We start from the raw sequence: 25,816 nt of genomic DNA on the forward strand, positions 1-25,816 counted from the left end.
TGGCAATGCTATACACTTTATTAGAGAAGAAATCACAAGAGGCATTGGAAAATATTTTACAGTTAAAAGTTAATGGGAATATAACATGAAAATTTTTTGGATGCAGCTAAAGTCATGCTCAAAGGTGGACTCGTAGCTCTAAATGCTTATGCTATAGAGTGTATACATTACATGTACATGGATACAGTGCTCATGGACCTAAGGATATAAATGAACAGCAAAGTAAACTGGTAAATTGGAACAAGGAAATGATGAAGATTAAAATTCATTAAGTAGCGATCAAGAGGATATTGACAAAGCTAAGTGCTCAGCCAAATAGCTAATCCACTGGTTAGTCAAAGATTGAAAAGAAAAAGGGGACACAAATTGGCCAGTTTCAGGAAGGAAAGCAAATTTGTCATGATAGACTCTACAGACTGAAGATAATAAAAACGCCTGGAAGGAAGTACAGTAACAGCTGTGCCTGTCGTTTGACAGCCTGAATGGTCAGATTCCTTAAAAGATGCACATTACCAAACTGAGGCAGCTGAAGGAGAAAATTGAACATAACAAAAAGGGTTTTGTGACTTAGAAAAATAAAAACCGAAAATATTGCTTAAGGGAGGGAGGGAGAAAACCAAAATTCCAGGCCCGTGTGGTCTCACCAGTGGTTGCTGAGACAGTTAAAGAAGAAACTGGGTTAATCACATACGGGTTTGTTTTCATAAAAAAGCAAAGAGTTTGCCCTAATTCTGATTACATTATCTCCCTTCAAACATTTTAATAAATTAGGTCACATTTATTATAAAGTGGACACAAGAATGAATTAGACAATAGTAGTATTGAATCCAGCAGTGTCTGAGAAAAGAAATTGATCCCTAGAACGCAAGGCTGGAATAACATTTCAGAAGGAATTAACAGGGGCAAGACTTACAACTCAGCTAGGTAAGCGGTCTCTTGGGACACTGACCTTGGTTATTGGAGTACTAGTTCAAGTCCCAGCTGCTCCATCCACACTTCTGGTCCAGTTTCCTGCTAATGCACCCTGAGAGCCAGCAGTCGATGGACCAGGCGCTTGAGCTGGATGGAGTTCAGAGGTCCTGGCTGTTGCAGCCAGTTTTAGGATGCATTAGTGTGTGGAAAATCTCTGTCGTTCTGCTCTTCAGGTGAAAAATTAATGTAAGTTGCCGTGCTGTCAGAATATGAAAGGAAAGTCGTGTACCATCAGAGTGGATGCACAGAATTACTGTAATTGTAATATGTCTTCACAGAAGTTTCAGAAATAGAAATTCTTATAAAGAGCATATGTGCAGAAATGGTGATTGTTATATGCAGTAGTGAAGCTCTGATGACTGACATGGAGGTCGCAGGAATAGCATTTGTTTGTTAAAGAACTGAGTTCAGAGACACTGAATTGGGTAGCCCTAAATAGTGCCCCTTAAGGCAACTGTTGGAAAGGTTTTCAATAGGGGGTTTCCGCAGTAGTTGGTTTTTGAATAATGTTCATTTTGTGAGCAGAAATCCTAAATTGCAAACTTAACACTAGCTGATTCGTTTCTTAGGGCACTTGTAGCTGAGAGATGTTGACACCCAAGGAATTATGGCTTGAGTTTTTCCTCCAGATTTATTTGTTTTGAAAGAGTTACAAAGAGGGAGTACTAGGGATGGACAAACAGGAATTTTTATCTGCTGGTTCACTCCCCAGTTTGTCACAGTGTCCAGGAGTGTACCAGGCTGAAGCCAAGAGCCAGGAACTTCTCATCTCTTCCATAGGCAGCAAGAGCTCAAGGTCTTGGCCACTCTCTGCTGTTTTCCCAGGCATGTTTGCGCCAGGCTGGATTGGAAGTGGAGCAGCTGGCACTTAAACTAGCACCTGTATGAGATGCTAGTATTGAAAGAAGTAGTTCTATCTGCTGTGACACAGTGCTGGCCCTAATTTATTTATTTGAGAGGTAGGGTTACACAGAGTCAGGGAAGGAGAGAAACCCCTACCAAGCACTGGTGTGCTTCCCAGATGGCCACAGGGGCTGGGGGCTGGCCAGGCACCACATCTGGTCTCCCACATTGCTGGCAGGGACCCAAGCTTCCTTTGCCATTTCTTTTCCCAAGCCATTAGCAGGATGCTGGGTTGGAAGTGGAGCAGCCAGGAAACAAACTGGTACCCGTATGGTGTGCCGGTATTGCAGGCAGCAGCTCTTCCTGCTGTGTCGCACAACGGCACCTGGCTTTAATTATTTTGTACATGACTGTTGAAACATTCTGTATTTTCCCTTCAGTTAAGGTCGAGCGCATTGGCCTCCGCTCTGAAACATCTGAGCCATTTGAAGGGAAGCATATCTGTACAAACACGTAATGGGAAATGAGTGATACAGCTAAAATATCACTGTATGAAAATCCTCAGCACAGTAACTGACCTGGGCATTGGTCAGGATCTTTACAACATGGAAACAGAGGCACCCAGACATTTTCTATCCCTTGGAAAGAGAGCTGTAACAGACGGTCCTCTTGGAATGATTAAAGATGAACCAGACTGAGCCTTGGGGCCAGTTGTGAATTTGGAGGAAATCTCAAAACCTCAGGAGAAAGGATAGAAAATGAAGTCGGGGTAGAAGGACAGTAAGGAGAGAGGGGATATAAATAGACCGTTTTCTTCATTGCGTGTAGTTGGCAGTCTATGAAGCAGAAAGCTTAAAAGGATTTTGAGATAAAATACTGCTTACATTTCAATAAATTGAGTTCAATAGAAGCACCGAGTCTCAGACTGCAAAGCAAACTTGACTGTTTCATATATTAATATGGAATTATCTCTGTAGTAACCGAAAAAAATACATACAGTATAATCCAGTCTCAGCAGATTCACATTTTGACATTTTCCGGAAAATGAATCAAGAAGCTAATAGAAGTGGTGACACCAAGAGGGTGATGGTTGATGACTGGCAAGGAACTTGGGGAGGTGGGAGAAGGATAGAGACTTCACTTTTGTTGGTTGCTTCTTAAACTTTTTGTACAAAAGCTACCTATTAAAAAATTAGTAACACGTTTTAGACAGCCCTCTCCTGCCTAGTCCTAGGTCCAGTTGAATTGTGTGCCTAGTGCCAATGACTTAGAGGGTGAAGGTAAAGACACTGTTAATGAGGCTGACAAAGGACAAGAGCTCTGCCTGTGTGTGGTGTACTCAAAAGTAGGTAGAGATGCCAGCTGACTTGTGCCAGTTTCCCTTGGCGTGTTCACAGGTGACCATTTATTTGAAGCACAGAGTTACAGAGAGGGAAAGGGGGAGGGAGATACAGAGGTCGTCCGTCCTCAGATTTACTCACCAGATGTCTGCAGTGGCCAGGGCTGGGCCAAGCCAGAGCTGAGAGCTTCATCTGGGTCTTCCATGCGGGTTGGGGGTGGGGGGCAACCGCTGGGACCATCTTCTGTTGCCTTCCTAGGCTGTTAGCAAAGGGCTGGGTCGGAAGGGGAGCATGTGGTAGGTGAACCATAGAGAATGCCAACGTCATGAGCAACGGTTTAACTTGGTGTGCCACAGTACTGACCCCTTTAGATGTGATGTTAATGACCCTTTGAAATGTGGCTTAGTGCCCAGTGTGCCAGCCAAGTGGCTAAAGTCCTCATCTTGCATGCCCCAGGATCCCACATGGGTACTGATTCGTATCCCACCTGCTCCTCTTTTCCTGTCGAGCCCCAGGCTTGTGGCCTGGAAAAACAGAGATGATGGCCCAAAGCCTTGGGACCTTCATCTGCACTGGAGACTGAGAAAAAGCTGCTGGCTCCTGGCTTCAGATGAGCTCAGCTGTGTTATTTTCATTTGGAAGGTGAAAGTTAAGAAGTGTTTTAATGGTAGTTCTGATCAATGAGGGTAAACTTTTTTTGTGCACCTTAAACCAAAGCAATACAACCATCTATCACAAATATATTCTCTACCACCCTTATTTGGCATGGCATTCCTTCATTTCCAAGACAAGAAAATCAAACTGTATGCTGTAGGAAATACGCTGACAGACACTACTGATTTACCTCAACTTGTAAGATCAAACAATAAATAAAATTAAAGGAAATGTTTTTCAACAGTCTGTATGTTGAAATGGTAATGAATTCTGTATTTTCTTTCAAAATAGAGACAACAGTTTGATCTTTGTGACTTGGTGTATCTCCCCCTTCCTCCACTGCTTGTTTTTGTATGAGCCTTCTGTCGGCTTAACCGTTAGGGTGCCCACATCCAGCACTGGTATACCTGGCTTCAACTCCCAGCCCCAGCTTCCTGCTGAGTCCCACCCTAGGAGGCAGCAGTGATAACTGGAAGTTGTTGGGTTTCACCACCCAGTGGGAGGCCTGGACTGTGTTCCTGGCTCCCAACTTCAGTGCCTCTTGCCATGCTTACTGAGGGAACATGGGAAGTGAATGAGCAGATGAGAGCATGCTTGCCTCATCAAAGTCACACATTTTGACAGAGAGCTGTAAAGGTCCCCTGACTTGGCTTGAACCTAGCACGTACCTGAAGGGGAGCTTAATGCCGGCATAAGAGATTACTGGTCTGATTTGCATTATACCTGTATGGAAACACTCAGTTTACTTTGGTGAAATACAAATTATTTTCCAAGGACATCTGTTATATCTGTTCTGTCTGGCATTTTTATCTAATTTCTATTTTTGTGTGTGTGTGTGTGTGTGACAGGTAACTTTTAAAGAACAACTTTCACTAAAAAAATTGGGCTTCCTCAATGTAATAGAACTTGTTGGAGCTCTTAGTGATATTCTCCATGTTGAGTTCAGGGAAGGAGAACAAGACTTACTAGTGTTTGATGCTGATTTGAGACCTCCGCCTCCTGGTGAGTATCGGGGCGGGGTGGAGAAACGCTCTGATCCTGCTGCTCGTTGTAATCCCATCAGGCAAGCAGATCACACAGATCAGTCACACATGAAATGATTTATAATGACCCCTTTCCCCAGGTAGTCACATAATAATGTTAACTTGTATCAGTAAAAATTAACTGCATGGAAGGAATTTTGTCTTACCAGATTCTTGAATAAGTCTAAAGGAAGTAAACTTTGTGAAGTGTTGTTTTGGTAGTTGGATACTTTGTGCATTAAAGTTGCATTAAAAACTATGTAGAAATACATGGAGATTCAGATAAGTAGGTTCATTTCAGGACCCCGCTCTTGTGAACGTTTTTAATTTTTCATTGGAGGATAAATTTAGATTTGTGCAAATTACAGTGTAGTGCAGAATTCATAGTCTTTTCATCCAGTTTCCTCTGATATTAAAATATGTGTCAGAAATAAGAAATTTAGGATTGATACATTAACTAAATTCCATACATGGTTCATCTTTTACCAGTTTTTCCAGAATTATCATTTTTCAGCTTCTCTACCCACCCAGGAATACCACATGACACTCAAGGCACTTAATTTTCGTTAACTGTGCCTTTCTATGCTTCAGGCAGCTGCTGGAGCAGCTGGGATGCAGGGCGGAAAGTCCAAGAAGGTGGCTACCTGCAAGCATTGGAGCTTCTAGAAGCGCCAGTCACTGTAGCAGGGCTCAGGTGCAGCCCACACTGCTGCGTGGGGGCCTTGCAAGGCTTCTGTCTGCTCACGGAGACAGTTGCAGATCCACATGCAACTGGAAGTAATACAGAGATAAATCCCTTTCCTCAGTCTCTCCAATGATATCTGAATTACCATGATGCGTGTATTTTTAAAAGCTTCCAAAGGTGATTATAATGGGCAGCTTTTTTTTTCTAGAACACAGATAATATTGATTTTTATGATTAGTAAGGTAGCCTGTGTTCATTTGAAAAAACAGATAATACAAATAGAAGTTGAATATTTGCCATCATTTTGCCATTCTTCAAGTAAAATTTATAATCTTTTTATAGTCTTTCAGAGTTTTCCAACTTATGTGTAACTATTATTAGATTTTTGTTAGAAGACAACATATGCTTGTGTAAACAGTTCTACCACTACAAATAGTAGGCAGCGCTAACGGTTTTTCTGTATATATTCTGGATTTCTCTGTATTCGGTTATTAATTATCTTATAAAGAGCTGTGTCATAGTTCCTGTATGAGTACTTTCTGTACTTTACATAAGTGGATGTTTTTCCATGTTAGTATGTACAAGTTTATTTAGTCTTTGTGGGAAAAAAAGATCTCTGTTTTTATTGCAGAGGAAGATGTTACAAAGAGAAGGAGAGACAGATCTTCCATCCATTGGTTCACTTCCCCAAGTGGCTGCAGCAGCCGGAACTAAGCTAATCCCTAGCCAGGAGCTCTTCTGAGTCTCCCACACACGTGCAGGGTCCCAAGGCTTTGGGCCGTCCTCGACTGCCTTCCCAGGCCACGGGCAGGGAGCTGGATGGGAAGTGGGGCTGCCAGGATTAGAACCAGTGCCCATATGGGATCCCGACACTCGAAGAGGGAATTTTGGTCAGTTGAAGCATTATACCAGGCCCTATTTAATCTCTTTAAACCACACTTCGTTCTTTCATGCAGTGTTCTAATTCACTTAACCATTTTTCTGTTGGTGGCCATTTAGATTGTTTCCATGTTTACCATTTTTAAAAACACCAGGGCTCAGCACAGTAGCCTAGCAGCTAAAGTCCTCACCTTGCACGTGATGGGATCCCATAAGGGTGCCAGTTCGTGTCCTGGTGGCACTGCTTCCCATCCAGCTCTCTCCTGTGGCCTGGGAAAGCAGTCGAGGATGGCCCAAAGCTTTGGGACTCTGCACCCTCGTGGGAGTACCAGAAGAAGGTTCTGGCTCCTGGGTTTGGATTAGCTCAGCTCCAGCTGTTGTGGCCACTTGGGTAGTGAATCAGAGGACGGAAGATCTTCCCCTCTGTCTCTCTTCCTCTATATATATATCTGACTTTCCAATTTAAAAAAAAAAAAAAAACATAGTATGTTTTTGTAAAGATCCAAAGAGCCATCACACCGGGCCCGTGATAGATATTTTTACAATAACATCTATTTGTAGTTTAAGAGCCACTTAGATGGGTCCATCTAAGACTAAGAGTCTCATTTAATGTACCAACTTTTTGTTGGCCAACCTCTTGTCATCATTCGCAAGTAAATTTGACCTAGGAATTCCATAAAAATTAGGGTAGCATATTATGGAATATTAAGTCATCACATGTGTTTATATGTTAAACAATAGTGAGTGTTCACTACATAGTTTGAGAAAAAAATAATTTGAAATCAGGATGTTAAAAAAAATACAGCCATGTTCTAGACCATAAGCTGCCTCCCATCCCCGAAACAAAAGCAAAAATAAAGGTTTTTTTTCTCATCTGCAACTTTCTTTATCTGTACAGAAATGTGTGCAAGGCTCTGTTGGTTTCTCATTTGTCACTGTCTGGCTAGCACGGGCACTAGAATTTACTTAGTAGCAGTCATGTAGTTACTTTAACATATATGCCTAGGCTACTCTATTGGCCATTTCAGATGGAGCTGTTTCGTCAGACAGAACTTCAAGTTTAGTTCAATCAGATAAGAATACAGAAGCCAAGGTTTGTACCTCCAATTCCTCTGGAAATTTCTTATCTACTGCTGCTACCAAAGAGACTGCATGGGACTGTCCTCCCAAGGAGCAGAGAGAGCCGGAGGAGAAAGTTTATAAGAAGCCTAACATGGTGGTCAAGCCCTTACAGCTGGTGAGTGAGAAGCGCAGACCTGCATAACGTGGGCTGCATGGGAAAACTTGGATCCGTTTTCTGCTTAAAAATGAAGTTTCAGTTTTCTGCTCCCAGTAGCATATCTGGTAGCATATCTGTTCTCTCTCCATAATAAAGCAGAACTATGCCAAATGCGTGAAGCTATGGTTTTCAGGCGTTGGGCAGAAGAGAACAGTGGTCCACAGGGGCAGTCCTGTTACTAGTGACTGGACTGTGTTCTCCCAGAATTCTGAGGTTGAAGTCCTAACCTTTGGTGTCACAGAATGTGATTATATTTTGGAGACAGAACCTGTATAGAAGTGGTTCCACCTGAGCTGTGGTTATGCATCAAGGTGAAGGAACTCACCATGGGGGAAGGATTTGGGGTGAAGCGGGGAGAATCCCAGTACCTATGATATTGTGTCATGTCATACAATGTAATTAATGAATAAAAAAAAGAAAGAAATGGTTCCAATAGCATGAAGCCGTTGGGGCCCTAATACAGTCTGACTGGTGTCCCCGATAAGATAAGGAAGTTTAGACATATAAACACACCAGGGGTTCGTGCTTAGAGAAAGAAAAGATCATGTGTGGAAACAGCAGGCTGGAGAGAACCCTAACGAAAACTTGACCATGTCTTCATCTTGTACCTCTGCCCTTCAAAACTGGGAAAATAGATTTCTGTTAGTTTAAAAAAATAAATAAAAAGGCTTGGCAACTGGAAATTCAGCATTATGAAAAGTAACTGAATCAGCGATTCTTTGAGCCAAAATGGTTTTTAGTAAACTCTTGATTCTAAATGCATCCTAGAGACCAAATTTTTAGCCCAGAGACACCTTAGGCAGTGTTTCTTGGGTTCATCTGGATTTTATTTCTTTTTCTACATTTAGGTCTTCCTATGTCCTGTGTTAAAGTGTTCAGGTGGTTTTGAGGTTTGGTAGTTCTCTGGTAATGACATCACTGGTTTTCGGTCCCCATGGTTTTTCGTGTGGGGTGAGCTGAGGAGTTCTCTCCTGGTACTGCCTCCCTACCCTCCTCAACTGCACCTTCACACTCCACTCTGCCTTCCTGTGTTTGCATCCCCCATGACCTGATGTGTTTTTAGGAGGTTCCTTACTCTTCCCTGGTTTCTTTCACGGAAGAGCTGGCTATATTTTCCGGAGGACAATGGAAAGGCCTAGAGAAAAATTACGTATTTTAGCATAAGAATATTTAAGAATCCTTGTTTGATTGGAGCACTAGTCTGAAATCCAGTCCATTCCTTAAAGTTACATTTGACTGTTGGTAAAGCTTGAATGAGGTGGTAACTCACCATAGTTCATGAATAGCTGAGGTTTTGTGTTGCCAGTTTTACATAGGACAGTTACATAATATTTCTTAATTATTTCCATATTTCAGTGTATGTTCTTGGTTTTAGAAGATTTGTTTATTTTTATTACAAAGTCAGATATACAGAGAGAAGGAGGGACAGAGAGGAAGATCTTCCGTCTGATGATTCACTCCCCAAATGAGCGCAATGGCCAGTGCTGCGCCAATCTGAAGCCAGGAACCAGGAACCTCTTCCAGGTCTCCCATGCGGGTGCAGGGTCCCAAGGGCTTGGGCCGTCCTCGACTGCTTTCCCAGGCCACAAGCAGGGAGCTGGATGGGAAGTGGAGCTGCCGGGATAAAAACCAGTGCCCATATGGGATCCCGGGGCGTTCAAGGCGAGGACTTTAGCTGCTAGGCCACACCGCCTGGCCCTCAGTGTATATTCTAATTATGAGCAATTTTTTAAAAATTTACTTTTATCTTATTTGGGAAATGAGTTAGGTCTTCATCCACTGGTTTCCTCCCCTAATTCATCCAACACAGAAAGCAGGCCAAGTCAAAGCCAGGTGCCTGGAATTCAGTTTCCCATATGGGCAGCTGGTTGCCACCTGCCAGGGTGTGTTGCCAGTAAGCTGGACGGGAAGCCAATAATAGGTAAGACTTGAACCAACAGTGTAACACAAGCTGCAGGCATCCCAAACAGTGACTTAATCTCTGCTAAATGCCGACCCTGGGAAGGTTTTTAAATTGTGAGCCCATTTGTCTAGTACTGTTAGAGCCAAGGAATCTTCATTTTTATAGTTTCTGAATTAATTGTAATTAAAGTGACTGATAAAGGTTATTCACGAAACCCATGTGTAGGAAATCTTCAGAAAGCTCTTGAAAATTCATGTTAGGTTAACAAAAAAGATGAATTTCAAAGATTTTTTTGCATCAAAATTCATCTTCTAATTTCATTTTTCATGAGGCTTTAAAAATCACCTTATATGCTTTGATATATATGTTGTCATATATCTGAGTTGTCACCCAAAGATTTAATATTGCTTTTTTGTGTGTATATGCTTTCTCCTCCCCCCCCTTTTTTGTTGTAGCAAGTAGAAATAAACAAACCACAGCCTGACATGGCAATGGCAAATCATGATATTCCACCAGATGCTGTACGGGAAAAGAAATTATGCAGACTCCCACCACTGGACACCAGCACCCTCGTGGGGGTCTTTGTGGAATATATTATCTCTCCTAGTCAGTTTTACATCCGAATTTACAGCAGGGATTCATCAGAGCTGCTTGAAGACATGATGATTGAAATGAGGTAGGGCCTGTTCTCAGTGTGTCGCCCTCCAATTAAAGGCTCACAAGCCACTTCCGTCACAGTTTATCATATAGAAATCTGTTCTTTAAAATCTGTGTTAGCACAAATCAAATTTTTGGAAAAAATTGGAAGAATAGCATTGTTTGAAATTTTTCAGCTTTCTGTTTAACTTAATAGAGGAAAGTTGGATTTTAATTTTAGCATTTAATCTGTTGAGATATTAAATTCCTGTCCTACCCTGAGGTCCCCAGTGCACGTCCCAGTGGATGTGAGGTCCTTGGAGGATGTCTGAAACTGGATTGGCCCAAACCATATGGATGCATTTGACATGTAAATATTTGGTGCTATTTTTCCTATACAAATATACCTGCTAAAAGTTTAATTTATGAGTTAGATATAGTAATAGATGAGCAGTGATTGGTAATAAAACAATCACAATAATATGCTATACTAGAAGGTAGTGTGATAACCTGAGCTGTGACTGTTAGGAGTGACTCTTAGGTGGGTAGCATATACAGCCTGGACAAGGGTGGTGCACGTCCTTGGCCGGACAGAGCAGGACAGCTGGAGATGTCATCACACTCCCAGCACAGTGTCTGACCTGAAATGTAGAAGTTACTCCTGGGATTTTTTCTGTACCATGATGGAAATCATATGGTAAATCAGACCCACAGAAAAGGGGACTAATGATTGTGGTTTTTGTTAACATGTGTGTGGCAGCATCCGGCTTTGCACAGTATGTAGTTGGAAAAAGAGGATTTCAAATCCATTTTCAAAAAGCTGTGAATGTTCATGTGTAAAAATTTGACAAATGACAGTTTTAAGTCTGAAGGATAAATTATGATGTAGAATTGAACTTCCCATAAACTCTCTTGTGTTAAAATCATTCTTTTGAATGTGCGTGCATGGCAGTGACAAGTAACTGACCGCAGACTTGTTGGCACTGCCTGGAGTCTCCCACGGTGTGGGCGGCAGCACAGGGGCAGGGCGGGGGCTGTGTTAGCACTATTTTAGAAAGTATGGTTTCGATCTCATGAACTTCCTGAGTGTCAGGGTCCCAAGATGTTGCAGACTGTACTTTGAGAACTGCTGTAAATTACGTATTTTTTCTTTACTGAAAGTATGTCCTTTGTTAGTAAACACCATGTAAACCATAAATAGGAATACACACACACACACACACACACACACAGTGTATGTGTGTGTTTCAGTAGCTTTAGATTTATTCATGAGGGCCTGGCACAATGGCTCAATTGGCTAATCCTCTTATCTTGAACACCAGGCAGCCATATGAGCACCGGTTTGTGTTACCCCTGCTTTACTTCCTATACAGCTCCCTGCTTGTATCCTGGGAGAACAGCAGAGAATGGCCCAAAACCTTAGGACCCTGCACCCACCTAGGGGACCAGGAGGAGACTCCTGGCTCCTGGCTTCAAATTGATTCAGCTGTGTCCATTGCAACCATTTGAGGAATAAACCAGCAGATGGAAGATCTTTTCTGTGTGTTTCCTTCTCTCTGTAAATCAGATTTTTTTTAATGCTGGTATCATAGATAAGAATAACTCATTTTACTTATTTTGTATTTATAAAAGTAGGTTTTTTATTTCCACAACATGTATTTTTCTATCTTTTCTCGTGAGTCACCTAATAATCACTTGGTGAGGAAATGTGTGTCCCATCCCAGCATTCCTGTGAGACTGAGGCTGTGTTTAAGGCACCCCATGAGCTCTGTGACCCTAAAGTCAATCACTTGGAGCCTAATTGTCTTTTTAAGAGAGTTTTGTCTTGGAGACCAGGTAGGAAAGACTTTGAAAGAGGACGGCAGTCTGCTGAGAGGTCACGTGCACCAGAGGTTGAGGGCAGAGCCTGTGGGGTCACGGACGCCTTCAGAATGTGCGCTTCAATAAGTACTGGGTGATGAAGTTTCAGTAATCCTATTCAGAGAATGAGATGGGAAAGTGAATGTGTAATTACCAAACTTCCTCTTTGAAGAAGGAGTTTGGGTAAGAAGAAAGGAAGCAAAATTAGTTGGCATCAAGAAGCATTAGGAAATCAAAGAACTTTTGCTTTACTTTTGGCCAAGACTGTCCTGCTCGTGATAAATTAGTTGGAACCAGCTCTGATTTTTTATTCCCCTGTGATTTTTCTCTTTATCGTGTACTCCGACAGGCGCTGCTACTCGAATCAGCTGGTATCTGACCGGTACATCATGCCAGAATATTTCATTCAACCGGGACATATCTGCTGTGTAAGAATTTCTGAGGATAAGTGGTGGTATCGGGTCATTATCCACCGGGTCCTTGGAACACAGGAAGTTGAAGTGTTCTACCCCGACTTTGGAAATATTGGAATTGTTCAGAAGTCATCTCTAAGGTTTCTCAAGTGAGTTGAATTTAGTGACAACAATGAACAAAAATGAATGGTGGCCAAGTGGGGCTGGGATCTCATGTTCTGGCCTGTCCCCTGCATCCTTCGTCTCTAGTGCGTAGTGGTCATCTAGCCAGCCAGTTGCACAGAGCGATGATAATCTTCCGTGGCTTTTACTTGACTGTAAATCTGAATAGACCGTGAGACTAAGTTTCAGTCTCTAATAAGAAAAGGATCGTTTTTCGTATAACAGGTGAATTTTTATGTAACAGAAAAGTTTCAACCTTTGTAGCTGTGCCTTAATGACAAGGTTCTGTTAAAAACAAAGTTTTAGAATTTTATTTAAGTGTAAGACATTAATTTTAAATTCTGTGAGTAAACAATTCTGAGATTAAATAAATAACTAAAATCAAGAAATAAAATAACAATTCCATAAAATACATTTAAAAATAGGATTAAATGGGCCAGATGTGATAGCCTAATGGTAAAATCCTTACCTCGTATGCACCGAGATCCCATATGTGTGGTAGATCATGTCCCAGCTGTTCCACTTCCAACCCAGCTCCCTGTTTGTGGCCTGGGAAAGCAGTTGAGGGTGGTCCAAAGCTTTGGGACCCTGTACCCAAGTGGGAGACTTGGGTAGAAGAAGTTCCTGGTTCCTGGCTTCAGATGGGCTCAGCTCCGGCCATTGCAGCCACTTGGGGAGTGAACCAGAAGATGGAAGAGCTTTCTTCTCTGTAGCTGTGCCTTTCCAATAAAAATAAACAAATCTTTAAAAATAAGATTAAATGTTAGATTATCTGTTACAGGTGCTGCTACACAAAGCTTCCAGCTCAGGCTATCCCTTGTTCTTTGGCGTGGGTGAGACCAGTAGAGGTATGTGTGCTTGGTTCCTAGTTATCCTATTTACTGTCTGTAAAACATGGTTCCAGGTTCCCAGAATACAAAAAAATAAAACATGGAACCAGCCTGGAATAAATCATTCTATATTGTACAGAAGACAGACAATGTGGAGTTTTGTCACTAGGTCATTTTGCTATATTAGGGTTTGTACAGTGTATGGAAGAGATCAAGAGGAAGACTTTGAGGCCATGTCTAGAGTAATGAGGAAGAAAATGTTAGATTAATGGAAAAGTTATATGAGTATATTAACATTAGACAAAAGGCAACAGAAATAAAGAGCCTCGTAGTGATAAAATATTTTATCCAGGAAAATACAGATGTTTATATCACTTGTGCACCTAATAATCTCAGTGTCTACCAAAGAAAAACTGAGAAGTAGGAATAAGAAGGCAAAGCAGTCATAGTTAAACCACATTTCTCAGGGCTGGCACTTCTTGGAATGGCTCAACAAGCTAATCTGCCTTTAAGTGCCAGCATTCCATATAGGCACTGGTTCATGAATATTCAGCTCTCTGTTTACAGTCTAGGAAAGCAGCAGAGGATGACAACCCAAGTCCTTGGGACCCTGCACTGATGTGTGAGACCTGGAGGAGGCTCCTGGCTCCTGGCTTCAGATCGGCTCAGCTCTGACATTTGCAATCATTTGGGGAATGAACCAGCAGATGGAGGATCTTTCTGTTTCTCCTCCTCTCTGTAAAAATCCACCTTTCTAGTAAAAGCAAGTCTTTTTTTTAAGAGAAAGAAAAAACACTTGTTTAAGTATAAAAATGAAAAAACAATATAGAAAAACCAGATGGTTAAGTCTCATACAGTAGAGCTGACTTAATGGACATACGTAGAACACTGGGCACCACAACTACAGAATATGTACCTTTCAAGGACACATGGCCATTTACAAAGTGACCCTGTACTGAACAACAGAGAAATCACCTCTTATTTCAAAGGGCTGATATATCCAGATATAGCCAGGGTGATCTCTGGCCACTGTATTTCAGTTAGAAACTAGTAACAAAGAGAAAAAAAAACTACAAACTAAGAAACTTCTGAGTAGTCCATGAATCAAGTTTGAAAACAAAATGTAAATTGGAAAAACATTTTCCTGGTGGATGTTTGCATATATGGTTAGGCCCCTGCGTCTCACTGGAGTGCTTGGGTTCAGGTCCCAGCTCTGCTCCCAGCTCAGCTTTCTGCCGACTCAGGGGAGGCATCAGGTGGATGCTCCCATTGTGACCTTTGCACGAGTTGGATAGCATGGTATGTCCATTGTAACAGTCATAATCTTTGATTAGTTTCCTCTGGTTTGAATGTCATTCTGTAATGAGAGTTGACTGGTAGAAAACTTAGTTTTTTATCTGAGCATTTATTTTGCGCTTGTTCCTGAAAAAGTGTTTGCTTAGGTGTAGAGGTCTGGACTGGCAGTTAGTATGCCAACACATTGAAGACACCACAACTGGTTTCTGAATTTTCTACTGATTTTTTTCTGAGAAGTTGCACTCGGCCTCCTGGAGGCTCCTTTGAAGGGGTGTCGCCTTGGCCTCTGCTTGCTGCTCATGCGCTTCCGTCTTCATGTCACGTGCTGAAGTATGAATTCATTCTCATCCGCCTGCTTTATGGCTCACACCAGACTTCTTTTGGCAGTGTTGGTAATTTTCATTAACTAGGAAATTCCTAACCATGTCTCCTTAATTTTTGCATATTCCAATTTTTCAGTTGTTATTCTCATTTTTTCCTGATTTTTTGAAACTCTAATTATAAATATGTTAGAGTCTCAATTTTTCCCCTGATTTTTTTTACTTTTTATGTCATATCCCCTTGCTTGTCCATGATAAATTCCTATTTTTCCACATTCTCTTCCACATTACTGATTCACTCTCTAATTCTGTGTAGTCTATTAAGCTACGATTTTTTAGTTATGGTTATTTTCACTTTTTGAACATCTTGGTTCTGCATATTGCAGAGCTAAAAGGGTTTTTGCTTTAATGGCTTGAAATTGGAAATATTTTACTAAAATTCCAGGGTTTGTTTCAGCGAATGTTATTTCTACCTTTTCTTGCTTGTGATTCATTATCTCTTTCTGCGTTTTTTATCTTTGCACATGTATTATTGTGATCATTGAAAAATTCACTGTAAGGATGCTTGAGTAGAGGCTTGGTTGCATATTCCAGAGATACTGCTCTGCCAAGTGTCTAGGGTTCCCATCAGCCTAGAACCATGCTGATGCAAATCAGCAGCCTGCGACTTGTGGACCTGTGGTGGTAGGAAAACTGAGCTGCCAGTTGTGAAGCTGGTTACTCTGCCCTTAGCCTAAGTGTGTGCACCACAGGGACTCATTTCACCGAAGGAAAACTCTCCTTGAGGCTCCCTGAGGGTGGGTGACGCCTTTGACTATTAGACCGTCAAAATCATGTTCAAATTTGCCTACATTACCAGGCCCCCTGGTAACATAAAGTAAGGCAAAGCAGGGTGTTTTTGTTTTGGGTGGTTTGTTTGTTTGTTTGTTTGTTTGTACTTTTCCTTTTTATTTTGGCCTGATATTTTGGTACTAGCTTAGCTTTAATGCTTTTTGGACATATTTTTAAAATTTTTTCTGGGAATCTTGGTTTTTCTTTATGGTGGTTCTAATGATCTAACACCATTTCTGAAAATCCAAATTTCTAATCAGATGCATTTTTTCCATAATTATATTTTTCTTTATTCTTTCTTCACCCCCAAATTATAAATATCTTCCCGTGTGTTTTTCTAGTACTTTCATCTCTTAATTTTTTTCAGTTGAACTTGTGATTCTTCATGAATTCATTTTTATATATGATTAGTGTAATTCATGTGTTAATCCACCATTTGAATCGAATGACTTGATTATGTTTCAGGAACACTGGACATCCAAAGCCATTTTGCAGTTCCATAAGTTGTGTGGTTTGAAGCCATTGGTAGGGGTAGTGGATGAATACATAGACGGAGTCTTGAACATTTTTCTGTGTGATACGTCCTCAAATGAAGACGTCTATTTCCATCATGTCCTGAGAACAGAAGGCCATGCTGTCGTGTGCCGAGAAAATGTTCCTTCTAAGGTAGAACAGTGTGCTTGTGTCTTGTAATCTCAACATGTCAAGGTACAAGAAAGTTAAGATAGTTATTTTTGTTAGATACATTGCTGGGATTCCTGGCTCCTTAGGGCCGACAATGCTTCATCTCCAGATGACCTTAGCTAATTCCGCTAAAGGAAACCTTTATTTTTTAAGTGATTGCACATAGTTATCAGAGGTCATCTTGTTTAAGAACAACACTCATCTGTCTCTCTCTATATATATAGATACATATATCTATATATACACATACATATATCTGTATTGATGTTAAATTTTGAAAAAGGTGAAAGTGACAATACAGAGAAAGCTTTAACTGTTAAGTTTTAGATGATAATGTTCTGTTATAGCATTTGAAGATTTATGATTGCTGTTTCACCTTTTTTTCTCTTGATCATGTAATTCACCTTTCCTTTTTTTGATCCTAGGGTTTCAGAGACCTCAACCCATTAGCTTTATACACTAAATCCAGTAGTAATGCCAAGGAGATATTGACAGAACTGGGTTACCCTTCCCAGCGGCATTATTTTAATGAAGATCGAGAGATAAGTCCTCAATCCAAAGAGAGTGAATTACACACCCTGGTAAGAGACTTTTGTAAATATTATAATCATCTATATCACTGTAATTATTCTTATTTTCTAGGTGAGGAAATTGAGTCCCCCAAACTGAATAAAGTAGAGGAATTTTGCAGTGATGCTAGCAGTCATGTGTCCCCTGCCATTTGTTGGCTCCGACCCTTGCCTCTGGCCTCGGGCATGCCTCTTCTGGTTGCTGTCCTTACAGGCCCACTCCCTCCTCTGCCCTGGGAAGTTGGGGCTTACCAAGTGCTGTTCTGCCTCTGGGCCGCTCAGCCGCTGCTTCAGTGTCCTCGCATTCTTTCTAGGATTTGTGCAACCTGTCCTACTACCACAGAAATAATACGATTAGATGTTTCTGTGTAATTTTTTGTCACTTAGTGAACTTGTATAAAACCTCAGCCCCTGTTGTAAGTACTCATCTTTATTAGCTATTTTAATTTTTACAACAAACATAGCAGGTTGAGACCTTGGCCTATTATATATAAAAAGAAAATATATAGAACAAACTTAGTGTTTCTTCAACAAATAAATCTGTTTTGAGACTGATACTCCCAACAGTAGGTACTAGGCTGAGAATGCAAAAATGTTTAATTTGAGGACTGACAATTTTTTTTTTCATTTTGTTACTGCAAAGTTTTTGTTTTCTTTCAACAAAATGACAAAATATTATTTTGTTTAGTGTTTCATATCTGTGACCTTTAAAAAGTTTGATTTGATTTACAAGGAGAGGAGAGACTGAGGCTGCCCACCTGCTGGTTCACTGCCCAGATGGCTGCGATGGCCACAGCCGGACCAGGCAGAGCCAGGGGCTGCTGCTCATCTCCTGTGGAGCGCAGGGCACAGGCACTGGGCCATGTTCTGCTGCTTGTGACAGGACATCAGCAGGGAGCTGCATTAGAAGTTACGCAGCTGGGACACGGACTACTGCCCATATGGGATGCGGGCTTTGCAGGTGGCAGCTTTACCCATTGCACCGTAGTGCTAGCCTCTGTAGCTTTTAAAAGAAAATTGTAAAGGTTCTGTGTTAACTGAATATTTTCTAGTTATTAGAAGATGTGGAAAGAAAAGACATTTTGCTAGAAGCTTGCTCTATTGTGATAAGTATAAATGTTTTCTGCTACATGTTTAAAAGAATAAAAAGATTTTAGATTTCTAGTTAATATAAGTAACTGGGCTTATTTCACCGACACTGCTTTATTAAGCCTGCTTTTTTACTGAGTTTTAAGAATTTTGTTTACCGGGCCTGAAACGATGGCTAAAACCCCCACTTTGCAAGCACCGGAATCCCATGTTGACACCAGTTTATTTCCCAGCTGTTCCACTTCCCATCCAGTTCCCTGCTTGTGGCCTGGAAAGCGGTCGAGGACGGCCCAAAGCCTTGGCACCCTGCACCCACGTGGAAGACCTGGAAAAAGCTCCTGGCTCCTGGCTTTGGGTAGCCTCAGCTCCAGCCATTGCAGCCACTTGGGGATGAAGCAACAAATGGAAGATCTATCTTTCTTCTCTGTAAAATCTACCTTTCCAATTAAAAAAAAAAAAACAGATAAATCTTTTTTAAAAATTATTTTCTATTCTTTAAGTAGTACTGTTAATATGAGCCTTTTAAAAATGCTCATTTAGCTCTTTTTTTTTTTTTTTTTTTAAGATTTGTTTCAACTGGAAAGGCAGATTTACAGAGAGAAAGAGAGAGAGGAAAATCTTCCGTCTGCTGGCTCACTCCCCAAATGGCCACAATGGCTGGGACTGCACCGGTCTGAAGCCAGGAGTCAGGAGCTTCTTCCAGGTTTCCCATGAGGGTGTAGGGTCCCGAGGCTTTGGGCCGTCCTCGACTGCTTTCCCAAGCCACAAGCAGGGAGCTGGCTGGGAAGCGGGACGGCCAGGATATGAACTGGCACTCCTGTATGATGCTGGTGCTTGGAGACGGAGGCCGGTTGAGCCATCCCCCCAGGCCTGAATATGAGCCTTTAACAGAGTATCAGTTCTGTGTTGATGCCTTCAATAAATCATTTATCGATCTTGGAAAGAAGACCTGTATAAGAGAAAAGGATCAAAGTGCCCCCTTGGCCACTCTAGTTGGTGTCTGGAAATAGCAAGACTCTCATTGCCACACAGACACACACACCTCTGTAGCGCACTCCATGCTTTTTAACTTGTGTTGGCTCCTCTACTGCATTTGCTCAGTTTATGCTTGCAACGTCTGTTCCTGGAAACGTGCACTGTGGTGAGCGGAGTGTGTGTCTGCCCCCCGTTCAGTGCCTCGGAGCTGGGGCGCTTGCGTTCACCCTGTTATCCACAGAATTGTGGTGCGGCTGCTTGCGAGCATCCGCTGCCTGAAGTAGAACAGGATGAGAAGACCCAGAGTCAGATAAAATTAGAAAATAATGTCATGTTGACATCAGTCACAGCAGAAAGCGTTCCTTCTTCCAACTGATATTTATAGGTGTTGATTTTCGAAACAACCTTAATGCAGAAAATAAGTTTATTTCTTTTTCATATCTACTAGCAAGTGATTAATGAAGAAAGGTCTATACATCACCTTAAATCTGAATTAAAAGAACCATTAAACGATCTAGAATTTGGTTCTTTGAAAAGCCTTGAAAAGATCTGTGAAGATGATCCCAAAAGGTCCCTGCTGAAGCAAAAGGATCTGGAGGAAGAAAATGAGGTAGGAGGAGGAAGGCTGCTCCCTTGAAATCTTAACTGATGTAATGGGTTCTTGCACGAAGAGGGCTGGGACGTGCCAGCTGCTGCTTTCTTCCCCGTCCACAGCTGTACAGCCTAGTCTTGGTCACCAAAGTGGGAGGGCAGCATCTGGTTTAGCTCCTGAAGAGTCACACCATGACTGGAAAGTAGTGTTGAGAAATCACGTTAGGAAGAAACCACCAGGAAAGTGCTTACAACATTTTAGAGATCACACTAGTTTTTATTTGGGTCAAATGTTAATATGCACACAGTATAGATTCCTCCGTAAGCCCTTCCGTACACATCCGGTCCTCCACAACAAGCACTTTCAGCATTTCAGCTGCTGTTTCTAGGATTTACCTATAGAGTCCCAATATTCATGTCCTTCCTGCTCAGTCGCTTGCACACCTTCATCCTTGCTACACACAGGCACGACCTTTATCTCACTAATACTGTGTACCGAAGTTCCCTGTTCATAGGCATTCACTATTGACAAATGATAACATGTACTATGACACCTTTTCCTTTCCCTCATAATTGTATTTTTTTGCAATCATTATTTGTTTTTAAATTAACATGACAGCTACAGAAACATCATGGAAAATGAGTTAAAAGATGAGTTCTAGTGCAAAAAAAAATTTTTAATCCATGCATACTAGTGATTTCTAAACCATTCATGAAAAATGTATATGATATAAAACCCCTTGCAGTAGGAATGGGCATTCTTTTGTGTGTCGTTGCTTTTAATACGTGTGCGGCTTTGTGTAACCAGAGCCACAATCAGAAGGCAGAAATGACACTCACGTAACGTGATTTCTTCCTGCTACCCCTTTGTGATTATCCTCTCCCACATCTTCAAGCCCTAGGTTCTCTCTGCTCTAGCGTCTCCTGTTCAGGATTGTCATAGAAGTTGGACTGTGCATGCAGACTTTCCAAACTGCCCTCTGTCACTGAACATGCGCCTTGGAGATTCGTGCAGGTTGTCACATGTGACTGGCTGGGTGTTGTGCATACACCACAGTTGGTATATATATATTCACCCACTGGGGAACAGTTAAGCTGTTTTAGATTTGGGGTAATCATTAATGGAGCTAGTGTACAGGTTTCTGTTTGAATGCTAGCTTCATTTAACTAAGGCAGATGCCAGGAGCAAGGTGGCTAGGTCATGTAAAAGTGTGTGACAAACTTTCACAGGATGACTGTGCTGGTTCTGTGATTCCAGTTGCTGCACGGCCTTGTAGCTCTTGGAACTGCTTTGATATTCACATTGACTGTTCTCACAGGTGGCAGCACTACAGTATGGCTTTGATTTGTCATTCCCTAATGATTAGTGTTGTTGAACATCTGTGCTTACTTGCTGTCTACCTATATGTTTTGATGAAATGTCTGTTCAAGTCTTTTTGCAAATGTTTTGATTAGGTTTTTTATTTTCTTTCTTTTTTTTAAAAAGATTTATTGATTTTATTACAAAGTCAGATATACAGAGAGGAGGAGAGACAGAGAGGAAGATCTTCCGTCCGATGATTCACTCCCCAAGTGAGCCGCAACGGCCAGTGCTGTGCCAATCCGAAGCCGGGAACCAGGAACCTCTTCCAGGTCTCCCACGCGGGTGCAGGGTCCCAATGCATTGGGCCGTCCTTGACTGCTTTCCCAGGCCACAAGCAGGGAGCTGGATGGGAAGTGGAGCTGCCGGGATAAAAACCAGTGCCCATATGGGATCCCTGGGCGTTCAAGGCGAGGACTTTAGCCACTAGGCCACTGAGCTGGGCCCGGTTTTTTGTTTTCTTATTGTTGAGCTTTGCGAGTTCTTTATGTCTGGACACTAGTCCTTTGTCAGGAGGATTTTAAAATATTGTCTAACACAGCTTTTCATTCTGTTTCATATAGCAAAAGTTTTTAGTTTTGAGAAAATCCACTGTTAACATTTCCTATTGTATATGGTGTTTTCAGTGTCATGACATCACTAATTCACTTGAATACAAGATGTAAGGCTTAAGTCAGTGTTCGTTTTGTTGCATATGAATGACTAGTCCAGTTTCCGATTGATCCATTTTGGAAAGCAGAGGATGCTGGACTTGAGCTCCTGCCACAAACACAGAAGACCTGGGTTAAGGTCCTGGTTCCTGCTTTTCAGCTTGGCCCAGTCCCGGCTACCGCAGCTGTGTGGGAGTTAACCAGCAGATGGGAGACTCTCTGTCCTCCGATTTATTAAAAAACTGGGCCAGAGTTATTATTAAAAACAGTTACTGTGATACAGTGGATCAAACTGCCACATCCCAAATGAAAGTGCTAGTTCAAGTCCCGACTGCTGATACAGGAGCATCCTAGGATGGCCCAATGGCATGGGCCTCTGCAACCCATGGGGAAGACCCAGATGGAACTATTAGCTCCTGGCTTCAGGCTGGTTCAGTCTTACTGCTTCGAAGCATGTAGACAGTGAACCAGAGAATGGGAGATTTCTCTATTCTCTGTCCCTCTGTCTCTCTTGCTCTTCCTTTCAAGCGGATGAAAATAAACATTTTTTAAAAACATATATTTTGATATTCAATGTAAAATTTTTTATTAATTTCCATTTTCCTCAGAAAATGTTTTGCTAAATATTTGTATTTAATGTTTGGTTGTTTGACTGATGAGAGATGGACAGAGATCTGTCTGCTGGTCATTTTCCAAGTGTCTTCAAAAGCCAGGGCTGGGTCAGCCCGGAGTCACAAGCCCAGAACTGAGTGTGGGTACCCCAAGCTCAGAGCCTGCTCCTTCCTGCTAAGTAAAAGCAGAAATCTGGAGTCCGAGTTGAACTGGAACTTGATCCCAGGTACTCCTGCGTGAAATGTATGCGCCCAGCAGCATTTCAGCCGTGCTACCAAATGCCCCTCTCCTTTGAAAGTTATTTGAAAGGCTGAGTTACTTCGATTGATTGACTGTTTTTCTAGCCAGTGATTCAGTCTCCAAATGGTTGCAATGATCTGAAGCCAAGAGCCTGGTACTGCAGGTCTCCCGCATGGATAGCAGGGTCCAAGCACTTAAGCCATCTTGAACTGGTTTCCTAAGTGCATTACCAGGGAGCTGATTGGAAGAGGAGAGGCTAGGACTCAAACAGGCACTCACACGGGATGCTGACCGCGTGGATAGCTGTTCCCCCACTACAAGACTGGCCTCAGCCTGGCCCCTGTTATCACGCTTACTGCTCAGTTTTACTCTTCAGAATGTCCTCATAGTCTCCCTGGCCCTCTGACAAGCAGGGGAGGCTATGGACATCTCACTGCTTCTCATGGGAACGTGTAACCAGTCTCTCTCTTCCTATTTGGCCCCCCAACCCTAACTTACAAAAACCTTGGCATATGAATTCCTAAACATTTAAGGTATAAATTCCAGAAAGGAAAGAGCAGTAACTTGTGTATTCAAGCAGCTGACCTCACCTGAAGTCAGGAAAACCATGGAACTTGACTTATAAATGCCATTCATTTAGGAACTGCAAATGATACTTTCCTTTGTTTTCTGATGCATTCCAGGATGAGATCCCCAGTGGAATGCCGTGCCTGGAGTCAGTGACCATAGGTGATGATATCTGGGATGAGAACTGGTTACCACTGGAGGCCACAATGGGGAAAGGAGGTGACGCTGGCTTCGGGATGCCCACCGCAAGCCCTGACGGAGATGAGTGTCCACCCTGTGAAGAAATACCCCAGGAGGTTAGAGCCCCGGCTCACAGAAGTCACATCACTGTCCTGTAATTGCCAGGACCTTAAGAAAGCAGCACATTGAGAAATTCCACAGGATGTATCAGGCCATAATTTAAAAGAATACATGGTTTTTTAAGATGGTATCTGTAGGCAAGGGAGCAGAAGGCAGAGGTGAGAACAGCCTGTGGGCCTCTTGCACGTACCGGCACTCTGTTTTCCCACTTGCCAAGGCCTTCGGGTCTGTGAATAGCTAAATCAACAAAAGTCTGTGTTTTTATTTGTTTGCGTGAACTTTTTAATATGGCCTGCAGATTTGTGCAACCAGAATGTTTGTTAGTATTGGCCCTGACAATCTATTTAAATTTTATTTTCCATTGGTTGTATAAAAGAAGAAATACTTGGAGTTGTATTTATTCCATTTAGATTCTAGGTGATCTTGAAAAATTGTTTAGCCATGAAAATGCTGTGAAAGAAAATATATGCGCAGCTGTATCTGTTTTTAGGAGGAGCGTGTGTTGACAGTGGATGAAGATAGGAGCTGTGGGCCGGGAACACCTGCTCTCAGTTGATGTTATTTAGGATAGGTGTTTTTCTACACCCAAAGATGCGTGGGGTGATACACGTCATGTGGCAGCCCTCCGGCCTGTAAACGGAGTGAAAGGAGGAGGACTGGGTGTCCAGGACCAAAACCCTAGCACGGCTGGCATTCAGAGCCTGAGCGCGGCGGAGCATTCCTGAGACGCTTATGGGCAATGGAATGTAGAGAAACAAAATTGTGGGTAATGCTTCCTCTCTTAGTTGGTAAAACACATACATGTTCATTTTAAAATTCATTTCTTCTTTTAAAAGATTTATTTTAATGTTTATAAGAAAGTTAGATATATAGAGAGGAAGATATTCCGCCCATTGATTCACTCCCAAAGTGGCCTCAACGGCCAGAGCTGAGCCCTTCTGAAGCCAGCAGCCAGGAGCGTCTTCCAGGTCTCCCACGCAGGTGCAGGGTCCCAAGGCTTTGGGCCGTCTTCAGCTGCCTTCCCAGGCCACAAGCAGGGAGCTGGATGGGAAATGGGGCTGGTGGGATTAGAACCGGCGCCCATATGGGATCCCGGCCTGTTGCAGGGCACTACTGTGCCGGGCCCTAAAATTCATTTAAATTAAATCATTACTTTGAAAAAAAATAGTAAATCTTGAGAGTTTGTGTCCAGAAGATGCAGGATAACTGATGGATGTTGAACCTCTTAGAGATAGAGCAAGAATATGTTTTCCTATAACTTGGCCATAAATTTTAAGCCTTCAATCTATATTATGGTATTCTATTTCTTTAGCAGAAGGCAATAACTCTGGCACACAAGCTCTTTGTTCCATGGTTAGCAAATAGGCGATGAGTGTGCTAAGTGTAGGACAATTTGTAGGACTCAGGAGATGTGACTGTAAGCCTTGATATTTGTTTTGTTTTGGTTTACATTGAAACTAAAAGGCTCCTTGCATGGTAGCCTAGCAGTAAAGTCCTCACCTTGCACGTGCCGAGATCCCATAGGGGCACCAGTTCTAATCCCAACAGCCCCGCTTCCCGTCAGCTTCCTGCTTGTGGCCTGGGAAAGCAGTGGAGGACGGCCCAAGTTCTTGACCCTACACCCACGTGGGAGACCCAGAAGAAGCTCCTGGCTCTGGATCGGCTCAGCTCTGATATTGCAGTCATTTGGGGAGTGAGCCAGTGGTGGGAAAAAACTTTGTTTTTCCTTCTCTCTGCAAATCTACCTTTCCAATAAAAATAAAAATCTTTATTAAAGGTGCTACAGATTTTAAATCTTTCTGTCTTATTTGAGAGACAGAGCTCTCTCATCTTCTAGTTCACTCTCCAAAAACCTGCAGCAGCCTTGGCTGGGCCTGGCCAAAATCAGGTGCTGAGAACAGCACCCAGTTCTCATGCAGTTGGTGAGGACTGTGCCTCAATTTTAGCTGAAGTTTAGTCCAACATTGATCTAACTGGTACCTGCTGAGGAGCGTCCTTTGTGCTCCCTGTCACGGTGCGTGGCACAGGGTGCAGCTGGTGCCTGCCTCTGTGGCTGGCTTTGTGTGAGCTCTTCCTGATGGAGGAGTGCAGCTCTTTGGGAGCCAGTCCTCTGCCTGGAGGCGGGCCGGCAGGGGTGGGGCACAGAGAGCACAGGCTAGCCTGAGTCCAGACCTGTACCCCTGCCGTGGACAAAAACCTCCCTGCGTCAGGCGCATGCACCGACCAGTCATGTGTGCGCTGGTGCAGAGGTGAC

At 42.4% G+C, this 25,816-nt stretch overlaps 1 protein-coding gene across 3 annotated transcripts in view; it reads left to right on the plus strand.

Annotated features, from left to right (window-relative positions):
* TDRD5 (tudor domain containing 5) overlaps positions 1 to 25,816 on the plus strand; it is a 52,725-nt gene that overhangs the window by 23,131 nt on the left and 3,778 nt on the right. For all 3 annotated transcript variants that reach the window (XM_058660732.1, XM_058660733.1, XM_058660734.1), the window contains 9 exons: positions 4,658 to 4,811; positions 7,424 to 7,632; positions 10,033 to 10,253; positions 12,423 to 12,635; positions 13,430 to 13,496; positions 16,391 to 16,591; positions 17,035 to 17,190; positions 19,691 to 19,852; positions 23,379 to 23,558. In XM_058660732.1, the coding sequence (XP_058516715.1) occupies positions 4,658 to 4,811; positions 7,424 to 7,632; positions 10,033 to 10,253; positions 12,423 to 12,635; positions 13,430 to 13,496; positions 16,391 to 16,591; positions 17,035 to 17,190; positions 19,691 to 19,852; positions 23,379 to 23,558 (1,563 nt within the window). The remainder of the gene's footprint in view (positions 1 to 4,657; positions 4,812 to 7,423; positions 7,633 to 10,032; positions 10,254 to 12,422; positions 12,636 to 13,429; positions 13,497 to 16,390; positions 16,592 to 17,034; positions 17,191 to 19,690; positions 19,853 to 23,378; positions 23,559 to 25,816) is intronic.

Source organism: Ochotona princeps, chromosome 2 (assembly GCF_030435755.1).
Source record: "Ochotona princeps isolate mOchPri1 chromosome 2, mOchPri1.hap1, whole genome shotgun sequence".
NCBI classification, from domain to species: Eukaryota; Metazoa; Chordata; class Mammalia; order Lagomorpha; family Ochotonidae; genus Ochotona; species Ochotona princeps.